Genomic DNA, 21,258 nt, shown 5'->3' on the forward strand with positions numbered 1-21,258 from the left:
GGGCAGAGATCAAACCTCTGTATTCCAACCTGGGCTACAGAGTGAGATTGTCTCAAAAAGCCAAACAGGTGGCTTCAGGGTCATCTTGCTAGGAAGGTTCTCTAGGCAGGGAGCCCAGTGCTCACCCATGGAAGTCCACGATGGTGTGATAAGGGGAGGCATTCTGTTCTGGTGTTGGTGTGGCCACACAGTGGTCCACAAACAACCGTAGTGGCACGTGGCTGCCAGTGTGGATTTCTGCCTGGAGGTGGGCCGCATCTCCCAGGTGAAAGGTGGGGGACCTCTTCTCAGCGTTCCAGTTCTCTGAAAGACACAGCCAGCTGGGCATGGTGGCTCACGCCTGTAATCCCAGCACCTTGGGAGGCCGAGGCAGGTGGATCACCTGAGGTCAGGAGTTCGAGACCAGCCTGGCCAACGTCGCAAAACCCCATCTCTACTAAAAATACAAAAGTTAGCTGGGTGTGGTGTCACAAGCTTGTAGTCCCAGCTACTCGGGAGGCTGAGGCAGGATAATCGTTTGAACCCCAGGAGGCGGAGACTGCAGTGAGCTGAGATCATGCTGTTGCACTCCAGCCTGGAGGTCAGAGCAAGACTGTCTCAAAAACAAACAAACCAAACCAAACAAACCAAACAAAGACACAACCAAGGGCAGGGGTTTGAGATGGCCCAGGTCTTTCCACAGCTGTTCCACCCAGGCTTCTTTTCTTACCCTCCATCAGACGCAGAGAGAAAGTCAGCTTCTCCTCCGAGAACACCGTGGTCCTGAAGGGCAACCAGGTGGGCAGGATGGCCTGGCTGCTCACATTGCCCTGCCTGAGAGAAGAACAGCAGCTGTGCACACCTGCCTCAGGTCACACCCACCTGGGCCCCCACTGATGGGGAGTTATCTCACTGCTACCCCACTACAGTGTCCTCAGCTATGGCCCAGCCAGATAGCTGGTGCAAGATGGCTGAACAGACACCTTGAGCCTAGGCTGCCCCTGCACCCTCCTGAACTTCTGCACCTGTGAGTAGCCTAACCATCCTAACTTATGCTATGATGCTATCTGGGCTGCTGAAGACAGATACAGCTGAACCTAGGAGTTTCATTTCCAGGCTGAAATCTGCTCCCTCTTGAGCCCTGGACCTGAGTGCGGTGGCTCATGCATGTAATCCCAGCACTTTGGGAGGTGGAGACACGAGGATTGCTTGAGGCTAGGAGTTTGAGAGCAGCCTGGACAACACAGCGAGACTATCTCTATAAAAAAGAAGAGGCTGGGCATGGTGGCTCAAGCCTGTAATCCCAGCACTTTGAGAGGCTGAGGCGGGCGGATCATGAGGTCAGGAGATTGAGACCGTCCTGGCTAACATGGTGAAACCCCATCTCTACTAAAAAAAAAAAAAAAGTTAGCTGGGCATGGTGGCAGGCGCCTGTAGTCCCAGCTACTCAGGAGGCTGAGGCAGGAGAATGGTGTGAACCCTGGAGGCAGAGCTTGCAGTGAGCCAAGATCGTACCACTGCACTCCAGCCTGGGCAACAGAGCAAGACTCCATCTCAAAGAAAAAAAAGAAAAGATAGCTGGGCATAGTAGTATATACCTGTAGTCCCAGCTACTCAGGAGGCTGAGATGGGAGGATTGCTTGAGCCCAGGAGGTCAAGGCTGCAGTGAACTATGATGGCACCCACTGTACTCCAGTCTGGGTGGCAGAGTAAGACTTTTTAAACAACAACAACAAAAAAAAACAAAAGCCACCACATATACTTTAGCCCTAGACGTTCAGGTTTGGGGTCTGATAGCAGGCCCTGCACAGTACTCCACAGGATGCTTGAGAGGAGAATTAGCTAAGGCCATCCTTTAGAGATCAAAGACAGGCCCTTAGGTCTTGAGATGCTACCGAGAGCCTGAACCTGCACCAGTGACTGGGAAGTCCACGGAAGCAGGTCTGGGTATCTGCAGATACCTACACCCTGCTGACCCCACAGGATCTGCTGGAAGAAGCTACTCCCAAGTGATGGATGCATCTATTGATAACCAGACTCAGGTATCTGGAGCCAGGTTAAAGCATCCCAGCCTACAACCAGCCTCTCTAGTACTACCTGCAGCCAATGGACCAGGTGAGCCACCATCCTCAGCGGTTAGGCCCAGAGACTGAAGTCAGAGACTTCCATGGTCACAGGAGGGCTTCAGTCCCTCCTGCGGGCTGGGCAACCTGCCCTTGACTCCTCTATCTCCTACCCACATAGACACCAAGCTCCTCCAATTGCTCTTAGCCCGAGTCAGCCTCTACAGTCCCTGCAACTACGAGTCAGCCTTCATCGAATCCCAGTTTTCCAGCCTCCCAGCTGGTTCTCATTAGTTCCTGCTTGTCTTCTGTACCAGCCACCAGGTGACCCTGGGCGGAGATTCAGTCCTAACCCATTCCAGGAGGGGCACCTGTGGTGAGGCTGGTAGAGGCTGGTGAGCCCATCTGTCTGGCTCCCTCGTTACCCCAGTCCCTGGGCTCCAGCCCCCAGGCTGCATGTCACCTGCTAAGGGCACACTTCCCTCCCGTGGGGTGTGTGGCCACATGGCTCTGCCCAGGCCATCTCAGCCTCAAGGTCCCACTCCAGGATCCTGTTCTAGGATAACCCCTACCATGACCCCTCCCAGGGGCATGGCTCATCCCTCATGATGTCCTGACTGGTATCAGCTCCCTACCCACTTCACACTAGCATTTTCTTTTTGAGATGGAGTCTCGCTCTGTTGCCCAGGCTGGAATGCAATGGTGCCATCTCAGCTCACTGCAACCTCTGTCTCCTGGATTCAAATGATTCTCCTTCCTCAGCCTCCTGAGTAGCTGGGATTATAGGCATGCACTACCACACTCTGCTAGTTTTTTTGTATTTTTAGTAGAGATGGGTTTCATCATGTTGGCCAGACTGGTCCCGAACTCCTTACCTCGTGAGCTGCCCACCTTGGCCTCCCAGAGGGCTGGTATTACAGGCATGAGCCACTGTACCTGGCCGCATCATCTTATACCCACTCCCAGACTGGTGCAAGGGCAGGGACAAAGTCCCCTGCACCCCATGCTGAGGCCAGCACAGGACCCAGCATTGTCCTTGGGAGCCATAGTTTCTCCTCCCACTTCAGGGCCTGAGTTCACAGGCACGTGCTTGATGCCAGGGGCTTGAGGACCACAGAAAAGTAGGCCGCCACCGCCCAGGTCAGATTCTAGAACCCAGCCTAGCACTATTTTATTATTATTATTTTTTGAGATGGAGTATCGCTTTTTTGCCCAGAATGGAGTACAGTGGTACAATCTTGGCTCACTGCAGCCTCTGCCTCCTGGGTTCAAGCAATTCTCCTGCCTCAGCCTCCTGAGTAGCTGGGATTATAGGCACCCGGCTAATTTCTGTGTTTTTAGTAGAGATGGGGTTTTACCATGTTGGCCAGACTGGTCTTGAACTCCTGACCTCAAGCGATCCACCTGTGTCAGCCTCCTAAAGTGCTGGGATTACAGGATGAGCCACTGCACCTGGCCCCAGCCTAGCACTATTGGAAGGCCATTTCTGAACCCTAAGGAGGGCCGAGGCTGGCATAGTACCACCATCAGGGCTGGGCAGCTCTGCAGCTTCCACTAAGCGGCAGTTGGGCTCCTGATACTCTCCTGGGGCTCGAACTAGACTCAGCAGGCCCCGCAATCCCACCCAGTACAGTAACCACAGCTGCAAACACTTCGGTAGGTAGTTCTAATAGCCATGCTGCAAGCTGCCGCCCATAGCCAGCCCACTTGCCCGTAGCCACACCCAAGGGGCTTTCGCACCAGGGGCCATGAGTCAGTCCCACACCGACCTCGGGTAGCGGCACTCGATGGGAATCTCTGCGCGGTTAGTCCTCACGATGGACAGGTTTCCCACAGGGCGGGGGTCATGGAGCAGGAAGGTGCTGTACACCAGGGCATCATCAGTTACCTGGAGGAAAGGTGAGAAGTTAATGCTACCGGCCATCACCTGCCCAGGTACTCCCAAGCCATACATGAGTGCTCAGGGAGGGCAGCCCACAAGGGGACAGAAAGACCACAGGGTCAAGGCCAGGTGCAGTAACTCATGCCTGTAACCCCAGCACTTTGGGAGGCCAAGGATTGCTTGAGGCCAGGAGTTCGAGACTGGCCTGGGAAACATAGCAAGACCCCATCTCTACAAAAGAGAACACAGGCTCTGCCACTGCTCAGTAAAGAGGCAGGACAGGTACTGTCTTTGTACCTCGGAATCTTTACCTGACACCACCACACGTTGACACCACCACAGGCAGTCTGGATCAACCACATGGCAGATACCATGTAGCACCCAAGCAATAGAGGCATCAGGATACATGCTTCCCTTCTGACACTCCCCCTCCACGCCCCCTAATACATACAGTTTCCTCTTTCAGGAGAGGCCCAGGGCCAAGATAGCCCCCAGGAAGCAGCCAGGAAGTGCCCAGCTGTTAACATTTATCAGCTTCTGGCTGGGCGCTGTGGCTCACGCCCGTAATCCCAGCATGTTGGGAGGCTGAGGCGGGCAGATCACCTGAGGTCAGGAGTTTGAGACCAGCCTGACCAACATGATGAAACCCCATCTCTATTAAAAATACAAAAATTAGCTGGGTGTGGTGGCACGTGCCTGTAATTCCAGCTACTCAGGAGACTGAGGCAGAAGAATCACTTGAACCTGGGAGGCAGAGGTTGCAGCGAGCTGAGATTGTGCCATTGTACTCCAGCCTGGGCAACAAGACCAAAACTCTCAAAAACAAGAAACCCACATCAGCTTCTAACCTATTCAAGCCTATTTCACATAAGGTAGGGGAGACTGATTCAGAGGTTGCCCGAGGCAGGAAGAGCACAGGTGAGTGCTACTGGGGAAATTTGCATCGTCCAATAGGGCTACAGAAGGTAGGGCCTGCTTGGGAGAGAGTTTTATAGCAAACACCTGTGTTTGAAGATTTTGCTAGAATATTAGAAAAATGTGACACCAGGCCCTACCCCAATAGAATGAAGGTATGAGATTCTCTTTGAGAATCAGTATTTTTACCTTTCCAGGTGATTAGCCTAGAGCCAGCACTGGAAACCCCTACTTTAGTCACTTCCTAACCACCTTTTGTTTTTTTGAGATGAAGTCTTGCTCTGTCACTTAGGCTGGAGTGCAGTGGCATGAACTCGGCGCACTGCAACCTCCGCCTCCCAGGTTCAAGCAATTCTCCTGCTTTAGCCTCTGAGTAGCTGGAATTACAGGCACGTGCCACCATGTTTTTTTTTGTTTTTTTTTTGTTTTTTAAATAGAGACAGGGTTTCACCATGTTAGCCAGGCTGGTCTCAAACTCTTGGCCTCAGGTGATCCACTTGCCTCAGCCTCCCAAAGTGCTGGATTACAGGTGTGAGCCACCGTGACTCAACCCCTAACCACCTATTCTAAGCTCACTATACCCACCTCTCATCTCAGGGAGCTTGTTTAAAAACTACTTGAGGGCTGGGTGCAGTGGCTCCTGCCTGTAATCCCAGCACTTTGGGAGCAGGGAGGATTGCTTGAGGCCAGGAAGTCAAGACCGGCCTGGGCAATAGAACTAGACCCCATCTCTACAAAAAGATAACTTGGCTGCTCACAGCAGTATATGCCTGTAGTCCATCCCAGCTATTCAGGAGGCTGAGGCGGGAGGATGGCTTGAGCCTAGGAGGTCGAGGTTGCCCGAGAGCTCAGGTGGCTGCCTGGCCCTGACCAAACTCGATCTTCAGGGAACAGTCCTAGACCTTATTAGCAAGTGCCCCAGCACAGACAGAACCAGCATAGCTCGTGGAGCCCCTTATTTAAAAGTTATTACCATTTCAGGCAGGAGGGCATTCCATCATTAAGCACTGGGCCCCACAGAACTGCACAGGCTGTATACCTAGGAAACTGGCCATGGCTGTAGGTAATTTTTTTTTTTTTTTTTTTTTTTTTGAGACGGAGTTGCTCTGTTGCCCAGGCTGGAGTGCAGTGGCACGATCTTAGCTCACTGCAACCTACACCTCCCGAGTTCGAGAAATTCTCTGCCTCAGACTCCTGAGTAGCTGGGATTACAGGTGCCTGCCACTACACCGGCTAACTTTTTTGTATTTTTAGTAGAGATGGGGGTTTCACCATCGTGGCCAGGCTGGTCTTGAACTCCTGACCTCGTGATTCACCTGCCTTGGCCTCCCAAAGTGCTGGGATTACAGGCATGAGCCACCGCGCCCGGCCAGCCGCAGGTGATTCTCACCGGGCAGAACTGGGAACCACACCAGAGGAAGGAGTTTGCAGGCTTTGCTCCTCATTGGAGTCACCTGAGATCCTTATTACCCACAGCTGGTCCCACATCCTTTCTATTTTAGCAGCCTGGACATCAGGAATTTTAGAAGCTCCACAGGTGGGGTTAATAAAAGAGGGTCTTGCTCCGCCTCCCAGGCTGGAATGCAGTGGCGCAATCGTAGCTCACTGCAGCCTCCAAATCATGGGTTTAAGCAATCCTCCCACTTCAGCCTCCCAAGTAGCTGAGATTAAAGGCAGGAGTCACCACACCCTATTTTGTGTGTGTGTGTGTGTGTGTGTGTGGTAGAGAAAGGGGTCTCATTATGTTGCCTAGGGTGGCCTTAAACTCCTGGGCTCAAGCAATCCTCCCATCTCAGCCTCCCAAAGTGCTGGGATTATAGGTGCCATTGCACTCCAGTCTGGGCAATAAGAGCAAAACTGTCTCAAAAAACAAAAATGAAACAACAACAACAACAAAATACCACTTATCAGCTTCTAACCTATTCAAGCCCATTTCACAGAAGGTGGGGGAGCCAGACACCTGGCTCCCCAAGTAAATCTAAGACATGTTTGTGAGCCTCTAAACTAGAATAATTCCTCAAGTAACTCCTGCAGCTCTCTGGCCTCCCTCCCCAGGAAAACAAGGGCCTCGAGTCCTCAAAGAGAGCCCAGGAGACCACACTTAAGACCAGAGCTCTGGCCGGAGGGCTCCAGGGGCTGGACTTGCCCCCATCCCAGGCAAGCTACTGGGTCTAGACCCAGGTGAGGAGGAGCCAGGTTCCCGAGGCGGGAGAGGACAGGCCCTCCATGGGGCTGCAGGAACTTGGTCCAGGGATCAGGGTTTAGCTGGGGAACTGTGTGCCCAGCCCTGCCCTGCCGTAAGGCCTCTTCTTGCAGCCTCTTTCCCCACCAGCTAGGGAAAGGGAGGTCTGGCCTGGATTTCTTGGTCTTTTCCTGCATGTACCACAGGTTAAGCCTCTCCCCCTTGGAGCTGCCCCCAGGGACCCACTGATGCTTTTAAGGTCTTCAACACCAAGGTTATGATGCCCCCGCCCCCATACCACTTATCTATGTGGGATTTTTTTTTTTTTTTGAGCCAGAGTCTTGCTCTGTTGCCCAGGCTGGAGTGCAGTGGCACAATCTCAGCTCACTGCAACTTTTGCCTCCTGGGTTCAAGAGATTCTCCTGTCTCAGCCTCCTGAGTAGCTGGGATTACAGACACGCACCACCATGCCTGGCTAATTTTTGCATTATTAGTAAAGATGCGGTTTCACTGTGTTAGCCAGACTGGTCTCAAACTCCTCAGCCTCCCAAAGTGCTGGAATTACAGGTGTGAGCCACCACACCAGGCCCCAGTTAGTTTTTTTGAAGGCTTTTTAAGAGATGGGGTCTCACTATGTTGCCCAGGCTGGCCTCAAACTCCTGGCCTCAAGTGATCCTCCAGCCTTGGCCTCTCATAGTGCTGGGACGACAGGAATGAGCCACTGCACCCGGCCCACTTGTTTTTAAGATAATGAATACTTTGGGTCTCTTCAGAATGAGTTCCTAATGCCCCAAACATTAGAAACAGTCCCTTAGGCTACCCACAGGGCTGTCCTATCACACATGCCTGTGTGTGTCACAAACCCACCTGAGTCAGAGTGGCATGGCTTGGGCCAGCCCGAAGTGCACGGCCACCTCTGACTCCACCCCACCTACCCAATGTCGGCCATCAGAGGCAGGAGCTGCCCTGGGCCCGGTGCCCTCAGCGCCCAGCTTCAGGCTTCAACAGGGCCACCTCCCCACCTACAAGTGAGAGGGATCCATCCAATCCCACCTCCCACCGACTGTGGCCACACTCCCCATCCCCAGCTGCCTCGAACATCCTCCCACCAAAGCCAGGGCCCCCAGCCTCTCTTACCTGCATGCTGTTGCCACACTCATGGAGTCCAACCTCAAATCTGACCACATCCTCTGTGTCCATGGAGACCAGAGGCTCACAGGCCTCTGGGCCCAAGGTGAGGTCAGCAGCCCTGATGAGCTTCCCAGTGCCAAAAAGGTCTTTGCTGACCGTGAGCATCAGGGTGGCCTCCCGACACTCCACCAGTACGGGCTGTACGGACGTCTCAGGATGGCTGGCTCCACCCTGCAAGAGCCAGAGGGGTTGGGGGTAGCACAGCTCAGTACTACCCCAGAGCAGGAGGCAGATGAAGAGCCTATAGCTCAGCTCCATGGCGCCTGCAGAGCAGCGGGCAGCAAGCAGCCGCCTCTGGCCATCTTATACCCGTGGGATGCTGGCTGCTGCCACCTGGGCTCTCAGCTGCCTCCCTTCCCTAGCCAGCTGGTTGTTGCATAAAGTGGTCTCCATCCAGCAGCATCAGTAACACCTGGGAGCTTGTTAGAACTGCAAACTCTCAGCCCTCACCCCAGCCTGACCACAGCAGAATTTGGTTTTTAGCTTGGAAATCCCCCACGTGTATCCACCTTAAAGTTTTTTTTTGCTGTGTATGTGTGTGTGTTTGTGGTTTGTTTGTTTTTGTTGTGTTTTGTTTTGTTTTGAGACAGTCTCGCTCTGTTGCCCAGGCTGGAGTGCAGTGGTGCAATCTCGTTTCACTGCATCCTCCACCTCCCAGCCAGGTTCAAGTGATTCTCCTGCCTCAGCCTCCCAAATAGCTGGGATTACGGGAAGGCATGCACCACCGCACCTGGCTAATTTTTGTATTTTTGGTAGAGACAGGGTTTCACTACGTTGGGCAGGCTGGTCTTGAAGTCCTGACCTCCGGTGATCCTCCTGCCTCAGCCTCCCAAAGTGCTGGGATGACAGGTGTGAGCCACCGCACCCGCCCCAGCCCACTCGAAAGTTTTTAGCTTGTAAATCCCCATGTGTATTCATGTAAAAGTTTGCAAAGAGTGTGCTGGCTGCCTGGTGCACCACAATGTATCACAGCTTCCCTCCAATCCCCTGCTGGCCCTGCCCTTAGGAAGCTCGCAGCCTGGCAAGGGAGCTGTCCCGGGTCTGTGGGGGACACAGGAGAAAGCCCTTGATTGAAGGGTCAGGGGGATTAGATCCGAGACATAAGGAGCTCATTCCAAGTGTGAGAAAAAGGAGGCGGTATCATTTAGGAGACAGGAGGAATTTCATGGGTCTCTGCCTTATTTTATGGGAGGCCGGGGGGTAGGTCAGTTCAGGCAGAGGCAGCTGTGTGAAGAGAGGTGGAGAAGGGGCCCTGCGTTCTTCATTCCTGGGTGATTCCCCGGGAGTTCATACTGAGACACAGCAGAAGCGGGGCTTGGCTTCAGCTCACCCCTACCAGGGCATTCTTTTTTTTTTGAGACAATCTCACTCTGTTGCCCAGGCTGGAGTGTAGTGGTGCAATCTCAGCTCACTGCAACCTCCGCCTCCCAGGTTCAAGCAATTCTTCTGCCTTACTCTCCCAAGTAGCTGGGATTACAGGCTTCTTCCACCACGCCCAGCTCCTCACCACAAGGGATCCGCCCACCTCAGTCTCCCGAAGTGCTGGGATTACAGGCGTGAGCCACCACACCTGGCCCAACCACCGCACTCCTTCCTGCATTCCCAGTGATCACCAGACCCATACCATGATTTCACTGACATCATCATGTGGAAACATGCCTATTACTTAAGAGAATCCCAGGAACTGACCTTAGGAGATTCAAATATCAAACCAAGGTTGTGGAGTGTCCCACCTCAGGAAGGAATGCCGAACTGATTGACAGCCTTGTTGCCACCAGCTGGACTACCAGGTGGCCCATTACTCAAGATAACCATGGCAACCAGATAATGCCAATCTGCATACCTTCACGTGCTTTGCCCAGCCCAGCCTGCATGCCCTATCCCTGATGTAAATTCCCATGCTTTGCCTAATAAAAAAGCCCTCCTGGCTCTTTTCAGAGAGTCAGATAGAAAAATCTCAATCTCTTTCCCTCTCTCTCTCTTTTCCTCTCTCTCCCTCTCTCTTTCCCTCTCCCTCTCTCTTTCCCTCTCTCTCCCTCTCTCATGCTGCCTCCTTTATGTCTGGGCATAAGCTCCAATGAAGCCTTGTCTAGGAAAACTCATTTAGCCTCCTGTCAATTTCTTTTCTTTCTTTTCTTTTCTTTTCTTTTCTTTCTTCCTTCCTTTCTTTCTTTCTCTCTCTTTCTCTCTTTCTTTCTTTCTTGACAGGATCTCGCTCTTTTGCCCAGGCTGGAGTGCAGTGGTGCTATCTCGGCTCACTGCAACCTCTGCCTCCTGGGTTCAAGTGATTCTCCACCTCGGCCTCCCGAGTAGCTGGGATTACAGGCACCCATCACCACGCCTGGCTAATTTTTGTATTTTTAGTAAAGACAGGGTTTCACCATGTTGGCCAGGCTGGTCTCGAACTCTGGACCTCAAGTGATCCTCCCTCCTCGGCCTCCCAAAGTGCTGGGATTACAGGTGTGAGCCACTGTGCCTGGCCCTCATGTCAATTTCTTTTCTTTCTTTTCTTTTTCTTTTTTTTTTTTTTTTTAGACAGAATCTTGCTCTGTCGCCCAGGCTGGAGTGCAGTGGCGTGATCTCAGCTCACTGCAACCTCCTCCTCCCGGATTCAAGCAATTCTCCTCCCTCAGCCTCCTGACTAGCTGCGATTACAGGCGCCCGCCACCAAACCCAGCTAATTTTTGTATTTTTAGTAAAGACAGGGTTTCACCATGTTGGTCAGGCTGGTCTCGAACTCCCGACCTCAGGTGATCCGCCTGCCTCGGCCTCCCAAAGTGCTGGGATTATAGGCGTGAGCCACTGCACCCGGCCACCTCATGTCAATTTCTATTGCACTGAGGGCCTGAGGACCCATGGTTGGGGCAGGTAACAAGACCTGGTGAAGCCTCAGGTCCCTGGGAGTGAGAGTAGCAATTTAGGAGGCCGGGGAGGTGGGCGGGGCAGAGCCCTGTGGGTGCCAGGCTGAGATGCCGGGCTTAGCCCTGTGGGAAAAAGAGGCCGTGAAAGGAATAGTATTGGCCGGGTGCAGTGGCTCACGTCTGTAATCCCAGCATTTTGAGAGGCTGAGGCGGGCGGATCACCTGAGGTCAGGAGATCGAGACCAGCCTAGCCAATATGGAGAAACCCCATCTCTACTAAAAATACAAAATTAGCCTCGTGTGGTGGCACACGCCTCTAATCCCAGCTACTTGGGAGGCTGAGGCAGGAGAATCGCTTGAACCCAGGAGGTGGAGGCTGCAGTGAGCCAAGACCACGCCGCTGTACTCCAGCCTGGGCAACAGAGCAACACTGTCTCAAAACAAAACAAAACAAAACAACAACGACAAAAAAAGTCTACTGCAAGGGTCCTATCAGGAGATGATGAAGGACTGACAGGTACAGCATTTACCAATGGCCTGCTCTATGCTGTCCCTGGGCGAAATTCCTGCAAGAGAGGAGGAAGAATACAAAAACTAATGGCATTAGACGGGCGTGGTGGCACATGCCTATAGTCCCAGCTGCTTAGGAGGCTGAGGTGGGAGAATTGCTTGAACCTGGGAGGCAGATGTTGCAGTGAGCCAAGATTGTGCCACTGCACTCCAGCCTGGGTGAGACTCCATCTCAAAAAAAAAAAAATTATACGTGTGTGTGTGTGTGTGTGTGTGTGTATACACATATATATATATAAAATTTTAAAAAATTAAAAATTTGCCAGGCACAATGGCTCACGTCTGTAATCTCAGCACTTTGGGAGGCTAAGGTGGGAGGATTGCTTAAGCCCACAAGTTCGAGACCAGCCTGGACAATACAGTGAGGCCCCATCTCTACAAAATCAAAGAAATTAGTCAGGCATGTTGGCACACACCTGTAGTCCTAGCTACTTGGGAAGCTGAGGTAGGAGGATTGCTTGAGCCTGGGAGTTCTAAGCTTCAGTGAGCCATGATCATGCTGCTGCATTCCAGCCTGGGCAATAGAGTGAGACCTCATTTCAAAAAAATGTGGAGATGGCTGGACGCGGTGGCTCATGCCTGTCATCCCAGCACTTTGGGAGGCTGAGACAGGCAGATCACGAGGTCAGGAGTTTAAGACCAGCCTGAACAATATGGTGAAACCCCATCTCTACTGAAAATACAAAAAATTAGCTGACGTGGTGGCACACGCCTATAATCCCAGCTACTCAGGAGGCTGAGGCAGGAGAATCACTTGAACCTGGGAGGTGGAGGTTACAGTGAGCTGAGATCGTGCCACTGCACTCCGGCTTGTGTGACAGAGTGAGACTTAGTCTCACTAAAAAAAAAAAATGTGGATACACACACACACACACACACGTGGAAATATATATGTGTATATATATATTATATATAGACATAAATATAGATACAGGGAGAGAGAGAGGATATGTATCAATCTTCATATTGGCTGAACCTGGCTAAAAGGTAAAGAGGTGTTCTTAGTGTTATCTGTGTAACTTTCGTCAGTTTAATTTCAAAATAAAAAGTAAAACAAAAAATAACCAAAAACATAAAAAACTCTCTGTGTCAGATTCAAGTGAGACAGAAGACGATGCTGTTAACCAAGTTCCAAAAGCAATTGCTAAAACAAAATATGAAGTTCCTAGGTATAAAACAAACAAAAAAGATATGTAAGATCTTTGAGGAAAAATTAACAAAACTGTATTGGCAGTCAGAGTAAAGAATGCCTAAATGTACAGAGGTATTCCATGTTCATGGATGGAAAATGCAATATCATCATCATTTCAATTCTCCCAAAATTAATCAGTAATTTCTATCAAGATCCCAACATCTTTTAGCTGTACGTGGGCAGAGCTTAGTAAACTGATTCTAAAATTTATACGGAAGAGCTAAGGATCAAAAAGCCAAGGTTCTTGCAGAAAAAGAACATCTGGTGTGAGTGTAGTGACTCACACCTATAATCCCAGCACTCGATTTTGGGAGGCCGAAGCAGGAGGATTGCTTGAGGCCAGGAGTTTGGGACCAGCTGGGCAACATAGTGAGACTTTATCTCTATGAAGAAGAAGGAGGAGGTGGAGGAGGAGGGAAGAAGAGGAAGAGGAATAGGAAGGGGAAGAGGAAGGGGAGGAGGGGGAGGAGGGAGAGAAAGAAGAGGCTGGGCGTGGTGGCTCATGCCTGTAATCCCAGCACTTTGGGAGGCTGAGGCAGGAGGATCACTTGAAGTCAGGAGTTTGAGACCAGCCTGGCCAACATGGAGAAACCCCATCTCTACTAAAAATACAAAAATTAGCTGGGCGTGGTGTCGCGCGCCTGTAATCCCAGCTACTGGGGAGGCTGAGGCAGGAGAATCCCTTGAACCTGGGAGGTGGAAGTTGCAGTGAGTGAGCCAAGATTGTGCCACTGCACTCCAGCCTGGCAACAGAGCGAGATTCTGTCTCAAAAAAAGAAGAAAGGGAGGAGGAGGAGGAGGAGGAGGGGAGGGGGAAAAAGAAAGAAAAAGAAAGAGAAAGAAAGAGATAGAGGGGGAGGGAGGGAGGAAGGAAGGGAGAGAGAGAGAGAAAGAGAACGAAAGAAAGAAAGAGAGAGAGATAGAAAAGAAAGAAAGAAGGAAGGAAGGAAGGAAGGGAGAAAGAAAAAGAACATCATGAGACACACACCGTAACAGATATAAAAACATATTATAGAGCCATGGAAATTAAGACACATTGCTGTTAGGACAGAAAAGAAACAGTGGAATAGATGAGAGAGCCTAGAAACAGCAACGTGCATATGTGGAAACATGATACCGGACGGAGGAAACAGATGGACTCTTCAAGAAAAGGAGCTGTGTCAATTATTATCCATCTGGGGAAAAACTGGATTTCACTTCCCACATAAAAATGAATTCTAGATAGATTAAAGATCTGAATGGGAAAGAACAAAACTAAAATTTTGAGAAGAAAATATGATCTTCAGGGCAGAGTGAGCTGGAAAATATTTACTAAATAAGACCCTACCCTCTAAAAATAATGCACAAATCATAAAGAAAAAGTAACTTTTTAGAGCACTTTCATAAATAATGACCAAAATTATTATAACAATAATGACCATTTATTGCTTATTCTCAATACGGCAGGGACTAGACTGAGTCCCTTAATCCTGACACTCATCTAGGAAGGTACTATTTGCTCCATTTTACAGCTGAGGGAATAAGCACTCAGAGAAGTTAAGGAACTTGCTCAAGTTTGCACAGCCAATGAGGAACCAAACCAAGATTCAAGGGTCTCTCTGATACTTTCTGAGTTAACAACACCCAATGTGTACATTGGGGGAGATATATCCAAAAAATAACTCCAATGCAAAGATGTGTTATTATTTTGGCCTTTTGTTTTTTGAGACAGAGTCTCGCTCTGCCGCCCAGGCTGGAGTGCAGTGGCACGATCTCCGCTCATTGCAAGCTCGGCCTCCCGGGTTCACACCATTCTCCTGCCTCAGCTTCCCGAGTAGCTGGGACTATAGGCGCTTGCCACCATGCCCGGCTAATCTTTTGTATTTTTAGTAGAGACGGAATTTTACCGTGTTAGCCGGGATGGTCTCGATCTCCTGACCTCGTGATCTGCCTGCCTCAGCCTCCCAAAGTGCTGGGATTATAGGCATGAGGCACTGCACCCAGCCTTTTTTTTTTTTTTTTTTGAGATGAAATCTCGCTCCATGGCCCAGGCTGGAGTACAGTAGTGCTATCCTGGCTCACTGCAACCTCCGCCTTTCAGGTTCAAGTGATTCTCCTGCCTCAGCCTCCTGAGTAGCTGGGATTACAGGTGCATGCCACCATGCCTGGCTAATTTTTGCATTTTTAGTAGAGGTGTTTCACCGTGTTGTCCAGGCTGGTCTCGAACTCCTGACCTCAAGTGATCTGCCTGCCTCAACCGCCCAAAGCAATATTTTGGCTATCTTAAGGACTTTATGGACTCACTCAGATATTCAGTAGGTGTTTTTTAAAAATAGCACTATTCGCCAGGCAAAGTGGCTCACATCTATAATCCAAGCACTTTGAGAGGCCAAGGCAGGTGGATCACCTGAGGTCAGGAGCTGGAGACCAGCCTGGCCAACATGGCGAAATCCTGTCTCCACTAAAAACACAAAAAATTAGCGAGGTGTGGTGACTACGTGCCTGTAGTCCCAAATACTTGGGAGGCTGAGGCAGGAGAACCGCTTGAACCCGGGAGGCGGAGGTTGCAGTGAGCTGAGATTGTGTCATTGTACTCCAGCCTGGGCAACAGAGTGAGATTGTGTCTCAAAAAAAAAAAAAAAAAAAAAAAGAAAGCACTATTAAAGGCCAGACATAGTGGCTTATGCCTGTAATCCCAGTGCTTTGGGAGGTGGAGCTGGGAGGATCAATTGAGTCCAGGAGTTCCAGCCCAGCCTGGGCAACATAGCAAGACCCCATCTCTGCAAGAAATAAAGTAAAATTAGCCAGGCATGGTGGTGTGTGCCTGTAGTCCCAGCTGCTAGGGAGGCTGAGGTGGGAGGATCGCTTGAGTCCAGGAGTTCAAGGCTGCAATGAGCTATGATCACATCACTGCACTCTAGTCAGGGAGACAGAGTGAGATCTTGTTTCGGAAAAAAAAAAAGAGTAAAAGAATAAATAGTACTTTTCTTTCTATTTGTCAACCTGGGAAGACAAAATACCTGGCGTGTGATGGAAAATAAGAGGAACCACAAATTTGAGAATGTGCCAGACACATATACATACATAGTGATGATCATTAATTCTACAGCCAGAATTCATTAATTCTGTATCCAGACTTTAGCTGGAAGGACCAGAGTGGGTTGAGATTTAGCCCATTTTTTGCACAGTAGGGGATGAAATGAAAGTTAGGGATATGAGGCCGGGCACGGTGGCTCACGCCTGTAAACCCAGTACTTTGGGAGGCTGAGGTGGGCCGATCGCTTGAGGTCGGGAGTTCAAGACCAGCCTGACCAACACGGAGAAACCCTGTCTTTACTGAAAATACAAAAAATTAGCTGGGCATGGTGCATGCCTGTAATCCTACCTACTTGGGAGGCTGCAGCAGGAGAATTGCGTGAACCTGGGAGGCGGAGGTTGGGGTGAGCCGAGATCGCACCATTACACTCCAGCCTGGGCAAAAAGAGCGAAACTCTGTCTCAAAAACAAACAAACAAACAAAAACAGAAAGAGATATGAAAGGAAAGGGTCTCTGGAAGTATGTGGGGACACTTTTCACTACCTCATCATTAAATGCCAAATTATATCTATATATATACATATAAATACATATAAAATATATATAATTATATATTTTATAATTTTATATATATATATATATATATAGAGAGAGAGAGAGAGAGAGAGAGAGAGACAGCATCCTGCTCTGTTTCCCAGGCTGGAGTGCAATGGCATGATCTTGGCTCACTGAAGCCTGTGTCTCGCAGGCTTAAGCGACTCTCCCATCTCAGCCTCTTGAGTAGTTGAGACTACAGGTGCATTCCAGCACACCCAGCTATTTTTTTGTAGAGACAGAGTTTTACTTTCTTGCCCAGGCTGGTCTCAAACTCCTGAGCTCAAGCAATCCTCTTGCCTCAGCCTCCCAAAGTGCTAGGATTACAGACGTGAGCCACCTGCCTGACTAATATATAAAATTTATAGCCTGTTTCACCTCACATGTGACCCTGACTGCAGCTGAGGAAAATAAATATTTTGTACAATATTTTGGCTTTTTATTTTGTTGAGACAGGGTCTCACTGTCCCCCAGGTTGGTATGAAGTTGGGCAATCATGGCTCACTGCAGCCTCGACTTCCCGGGCTCAAGCAATGCCTCCACCTCAGCCTCCTGAGTGGCTAGGACTATAGGTGTGCGCCACCATACTTGGTTAATTTTTGTATTTTTTTGTAGAGCCAGGGTTTCACCATGTTGCCCAGGCTGGTCTTCAACTCCTGGGCTCAAGCTATCCTCCTGCCTCAGCCTCCCAAAGTGCTGGGACTACAGGCTGAGCCACTGCACCCAGTCTGCTTTCTTTTTTTTTGAGATGGAGTTTTGCTGTTGTTGCCCAGGCTGGAGCGCAATGGTGCAATCTCGGCTCACTGCAACATCTGCCTCCCAGGTTCAAGCATTTCTCATGCCTCAGCCTCCTGAGTAGCTGGGATTATAGGTGTGCAACACCACACCCAGCTAATTTTTGTATTTTTAGTAGAGATGGTGTTTCACCATGTTGGCCAGGCTGGTCTCGAAATCCTGACCTCAAGTGATCCGCCTGCCTCAGCCTCCCAAAGTGCTGGGATTACAGGCATGAGCCACCGCAGCTAGCCCTAGCCTGCTTTTTATTATAGAGTGTTTAAAATCAGCTAAAAAATAAAATCTAGGCCAGGTGTGGTGGCTCACACCTGCAATCGCAGCACTTTGGGAGGCCAAGGCAGGTGGATCACGAGGTCAGGAGATCAAGACCATCCTGGCTAACATGGTGAAACCCCGTCTCTACTAAAAATACAAAAATAATTAGCCGGGTGTGGTGGCGGACGCCTGTAGTCCCAGCTACTTGGGAGGCTGAGGCAGGAGAATGGCGTGAACCTGGGAGGCGGAGGTTGCAGTGAGCCGAGACTGTGCCACTGCACTCCAGCCTGGGTGACAGAGCGAGACTCTGCCTCAAAAAAAAAAAATAAAATAAAATCTAAAATAAAAATCAAATCCACTCCTGCCACCCCCAGCCATTGGTAACCGTTGTCATAGTTAATAGTTTGTGCTGAATCATTCCAGACCTTTTAAAAATTTTTTTTTTGAGACGGAGTCTCACTCTATTGCCAGGCTGGAGTGCAGTGGCGCGATCTTGGCTCACTGAAACCTCCGCTCCCCGGGTTCCAAGGATTCTCCTGCCTCAGCTTCCCAAGTCGCTGGGACTACAGGCATGCACCACCACACCTGGCTAATTTAGTAGAGACAGGGTTTCACCATGTTGGCCAGGCTGGTCTTGAACTCCTGACCTCACGTGATCCGCCCACCTTGGCCTTCCAAAGTGCTGGGATTACAGGCATGAGCCACCGTGCCAGGCCTCGTTCCAGACCTTTTAATGCCTATATCATAATTGTAAAATGTGCTTACTAAATGCAATGTGGTATCCTGGATTGGCTCCTGGAGCAGAAAAAGGACGTTAGTGAGAAAACTGGTAATACTAGTTGAAATAAAATCTGTAGTTTGGTTAATATTCATATGCCAATGTTAATTTCTCAGTTTTGACAAATGTACCATGGCTGCACAAGATTCGGAGTTGTGCTGGTTACTGTGGCACTCATCTTGCATCTGTAGTGCCAGCTACTTGGGAGGCTGAGGCAGGAGGATTGCTTGAGCCCAGGAGTCTGAGGCCGCAGTGAGCCGAGATCGCACCTCTGCACCCCAGCCTGGGCAACAGAGTGAGACCCTGCCTCTAAAAAAATAAAATAATTATGCTGAGTGAAATAAGGGAGACTCAAAAGTGTTCATACTATATGGTGACTATCATTGTCGTTGTTGTTTTGAGACAGGGTCTCGCTCTGTCGCCCAGGCTGGAGTGCTGTGGTGCGATCTCGGCTCACTGCAACCTCCGCCCCCCGGGTTCACGCCATTCTCCTGCCTCAGCCTCCGGAGTAGATGGCACTACAGGTGCCCGCCACCACGCCCAGCTAATGTTTGTATTTTTTAGTAGAGACGGGGTTTCACCATGTTAGCCAGGATGGTCTTGATCTCCTGACCTCGTGATCAGCCTGCCTAAGCTCCCAAAGTGCTGGGATTACAGGCGCGAGCCACTGCGCCCAGCCACTATATGGTGACATTTATATAAAATTCTATTTTGGCCGGGCATGGTGGCTCATGCCTGTAATCCCAGCACTTTGGGAGGCCGAGGCGGGTGGATTACGAGGTCAGGAGTTCAAAACCAGCCTGACCAACATAGTGAAACCCCATCTCTACTAAAAATACAAAAATTAGCCAGGCGTGGTGGTGGGCGCCTGTAATCCCAGTTACTCGGGAGGCTGAGGCAGAAGAATCACTTGAATTCAGGAGGCGCAGGTGGCGGTGAGCCGAGATCACAGCATTGCACTCCAGCCTGGGTGACAGAGCAAGACTCCATCTCAAAAAAAAAAAAAGGAGGAGGAGGAGGAGGGGAAGGGGAAGGGGAAGGGGAAGGGGAGAAGGAGAGCCTGTTCCTGCATGAGAAGGTCTTTTCCTAACTGTCCTAAATGGAATCATCAGCATTTGAGTGTTACTGACCTCCTGGGAGTGGAAGTGTTGAAGAAGCACACATTCCGTAATAGGCAAACTCAGAGAGAATCCACCTACAGACCATAGGCAGATTTCCCCACTCTCCAGTCATGCCAGGCTGCTCCCAAAGGGTCTTTGAGGAGGAAAATCAGTGAATCAACCCCCTAGGCACCTGCAGCTTCTCATGTCAGGAAAAACCACTTGTCAGAATCCATTTATCACACCTTGAGGTGGTGACTTAGAGAAGTACTAAAATTTTTTGCTTTCGAATACAAATATTAATATGGGGCTGGGTGCAGTGGCTCACACCTGTAATCCCGGCACTTTGGGAGGCTAAGGCAGGCGGACTGCTTGAGGCCAGGAGTTCAAGACCAGCCTGGGCAACATGGCGAAACTACATCTCTACTAAAAATACAAAAATTAGCCGGGTGTGGTGGCGCACACCTGTAATCCCAGCTACTTGGGAGGCTGAGGCATGAGAATCACTTGAACCCAGGAGGTGGAGGCTGCAGTGAGCTGAGATCACGCCACTGCACTCCAGCCTGGGTGACAGAGGAAGACTCTGTCTCAAAAAAAAAAAAAAAAAAGAAGAAGAAGGAAAGAAAGAAAATCAGTATGGGCCAGATGAGGTGGCTCATGCCTATAATCCCAGCACTTTGGGAGGCTGAGGCAGGAGGATTGCTTGAGCCCAAGAGTTCGAGGCCAGCCTGGGCAACATAGTGAGACTTTGTCTCTACAAAAAATACAATAATTAGCTGGGCATGGTGGCACACGCCTGTAGTCCCAGCTACTTGGGGAACTGAGGCAGGAGGATTACTTAAACCTAGGAGTTTGCAACTGCAATGAGCTATGATCACGCCACTACACTCCAGCCTGGGCAACAGGGAGAACTTGTCTCAAAAAATAAATGAATAAATAAAATTAAAATATTAAGTCTGTTTTGTTGTTGTAAATCAATTGAGGCTTTTTTAAAAAAAGTTTTATTTTGAAATCATTCTAGATTCACAGGAAGTGGTGGCTGGGCACGGTGGCTCAAGCCTGTAATCCCAGCACTTTGGGAAGCCGAGGTGGGAGGATTGCTTGAGCTGAAGAGTTTGAGACTACCCTGGCCAACGTGGCAAAACCCTGACTCTACTAAAAAAAAATACAGAAATTAGCAAGTTGTGGTGGCATGCGCCTGTAGTCCCAGCTACGCAGGAAGCTGAGAAGCTGAAGCGGGAGGATCGCTTGAGCCCAAGAGGTTGAGGCTGCAGTAAGTTGTGATCACAGCATTTCACTCCATACCGGGCAACAGAGCAAGACCCTGTCTCAAAAAAAGAAGAGGCCAGGCACGGCGGCTCACACCTGTAATCCCAGACTTTGGGAGGCCGAGTTGGGTAGACCATGAGGTCAGGAGTTCAAGACCGGCCTGGCCAACATGATGAAACCCCGTCTCTACTAAAAATAGAAAAATAGCTGGGCACAGCGGCACCCGCCTGTAGTCCCAGCTACTTGGGAGGCTGAGGGAGGAGAATCGTTTGAACCCAGGAGGCAGAGGTTGCAGTGAGCCGAGATCACATCATTGCACTCCAGCCTGGGCAACAGAGAAAGACTCCGTCTCAAAAAAAAAAAAAGAAGAAGAAGAAGAAGGAGGAAGAAGAAAGGAAAGAAAAGAAAGGAATGTATAGGGATGTGTGGTTACCCTTCACCCTAGTTTCCTCAATGTTTACATCTTTTTTTTTCTTTCTGAGACCGAGTTTCACTCTTGTTGCCCAGGCTGGAGTGCAATGTCGCGATCTCAGCTCACTGCAACTTTCACCTCCCGGATTCAAGCGATTCTCCTGCGTCAGCCTCCTGAGTAGCTGGGATTACTGGCATGCACCAC

The 21,258-nt window shown here is 50.1% G+C and overlaps 1 protein-coding gene across 2 annotated transcripts in view; it reads right to left on the minus strand.

Moving 5' to 3' along the window:
• ZP3 (zona pellucida glycoprotein 3) overlaps window positions 1-21,258 on the minus strand; it is a 43,604-nt gene that overhangs the window by 6,868 nt on the left and 15,478 nt on the right. Inside the window, exons 2-5 of one of the 2 annotated variants that reach the window (XM_054496551.2) lie at window positions 8,159-8,383; window positions 3,812-3,930; window positions 710-813; window positions 126-303 (exon numbers count right to left, since the gene is read on the minus strand). In XM_054496551.2, the coding sequence (XP_054352526.1) occupies window positions 126-303; window positions 710-813; window positions 3,812-3,930; window positions 8,159-8,317 (560 nt within the window). In that variant the 5' untranslated portion in view covers window positions 8,318-8,383. Of the gene's footprint in view, window positions 1-125; window positions 304-709; window positions 814-3,811; window positions 3,931-8,158; window positions 8,618-21,258 lie in introns of those variants that run through there. The other variant, XM_054496550.2, reaches the window with a different exon arrangement.

This window comes from Pongo pygmaeus, chromosome 6 (genome assembly GCF_028885625.2).
Source record: "Pongo pygmaeus isolate AG05252 chromosome 6, NHGRI_mPonPyg2-v2.0_pri, whole genome shotgun sequence".
In the NCBI taxonomy this organism is placed as follows: domain Eukaryota; kingdom Metazoa; phylum Chordata; class Mammalia; order Primates; family Hominidae; genus Pongo; species Pongo pygmaeus.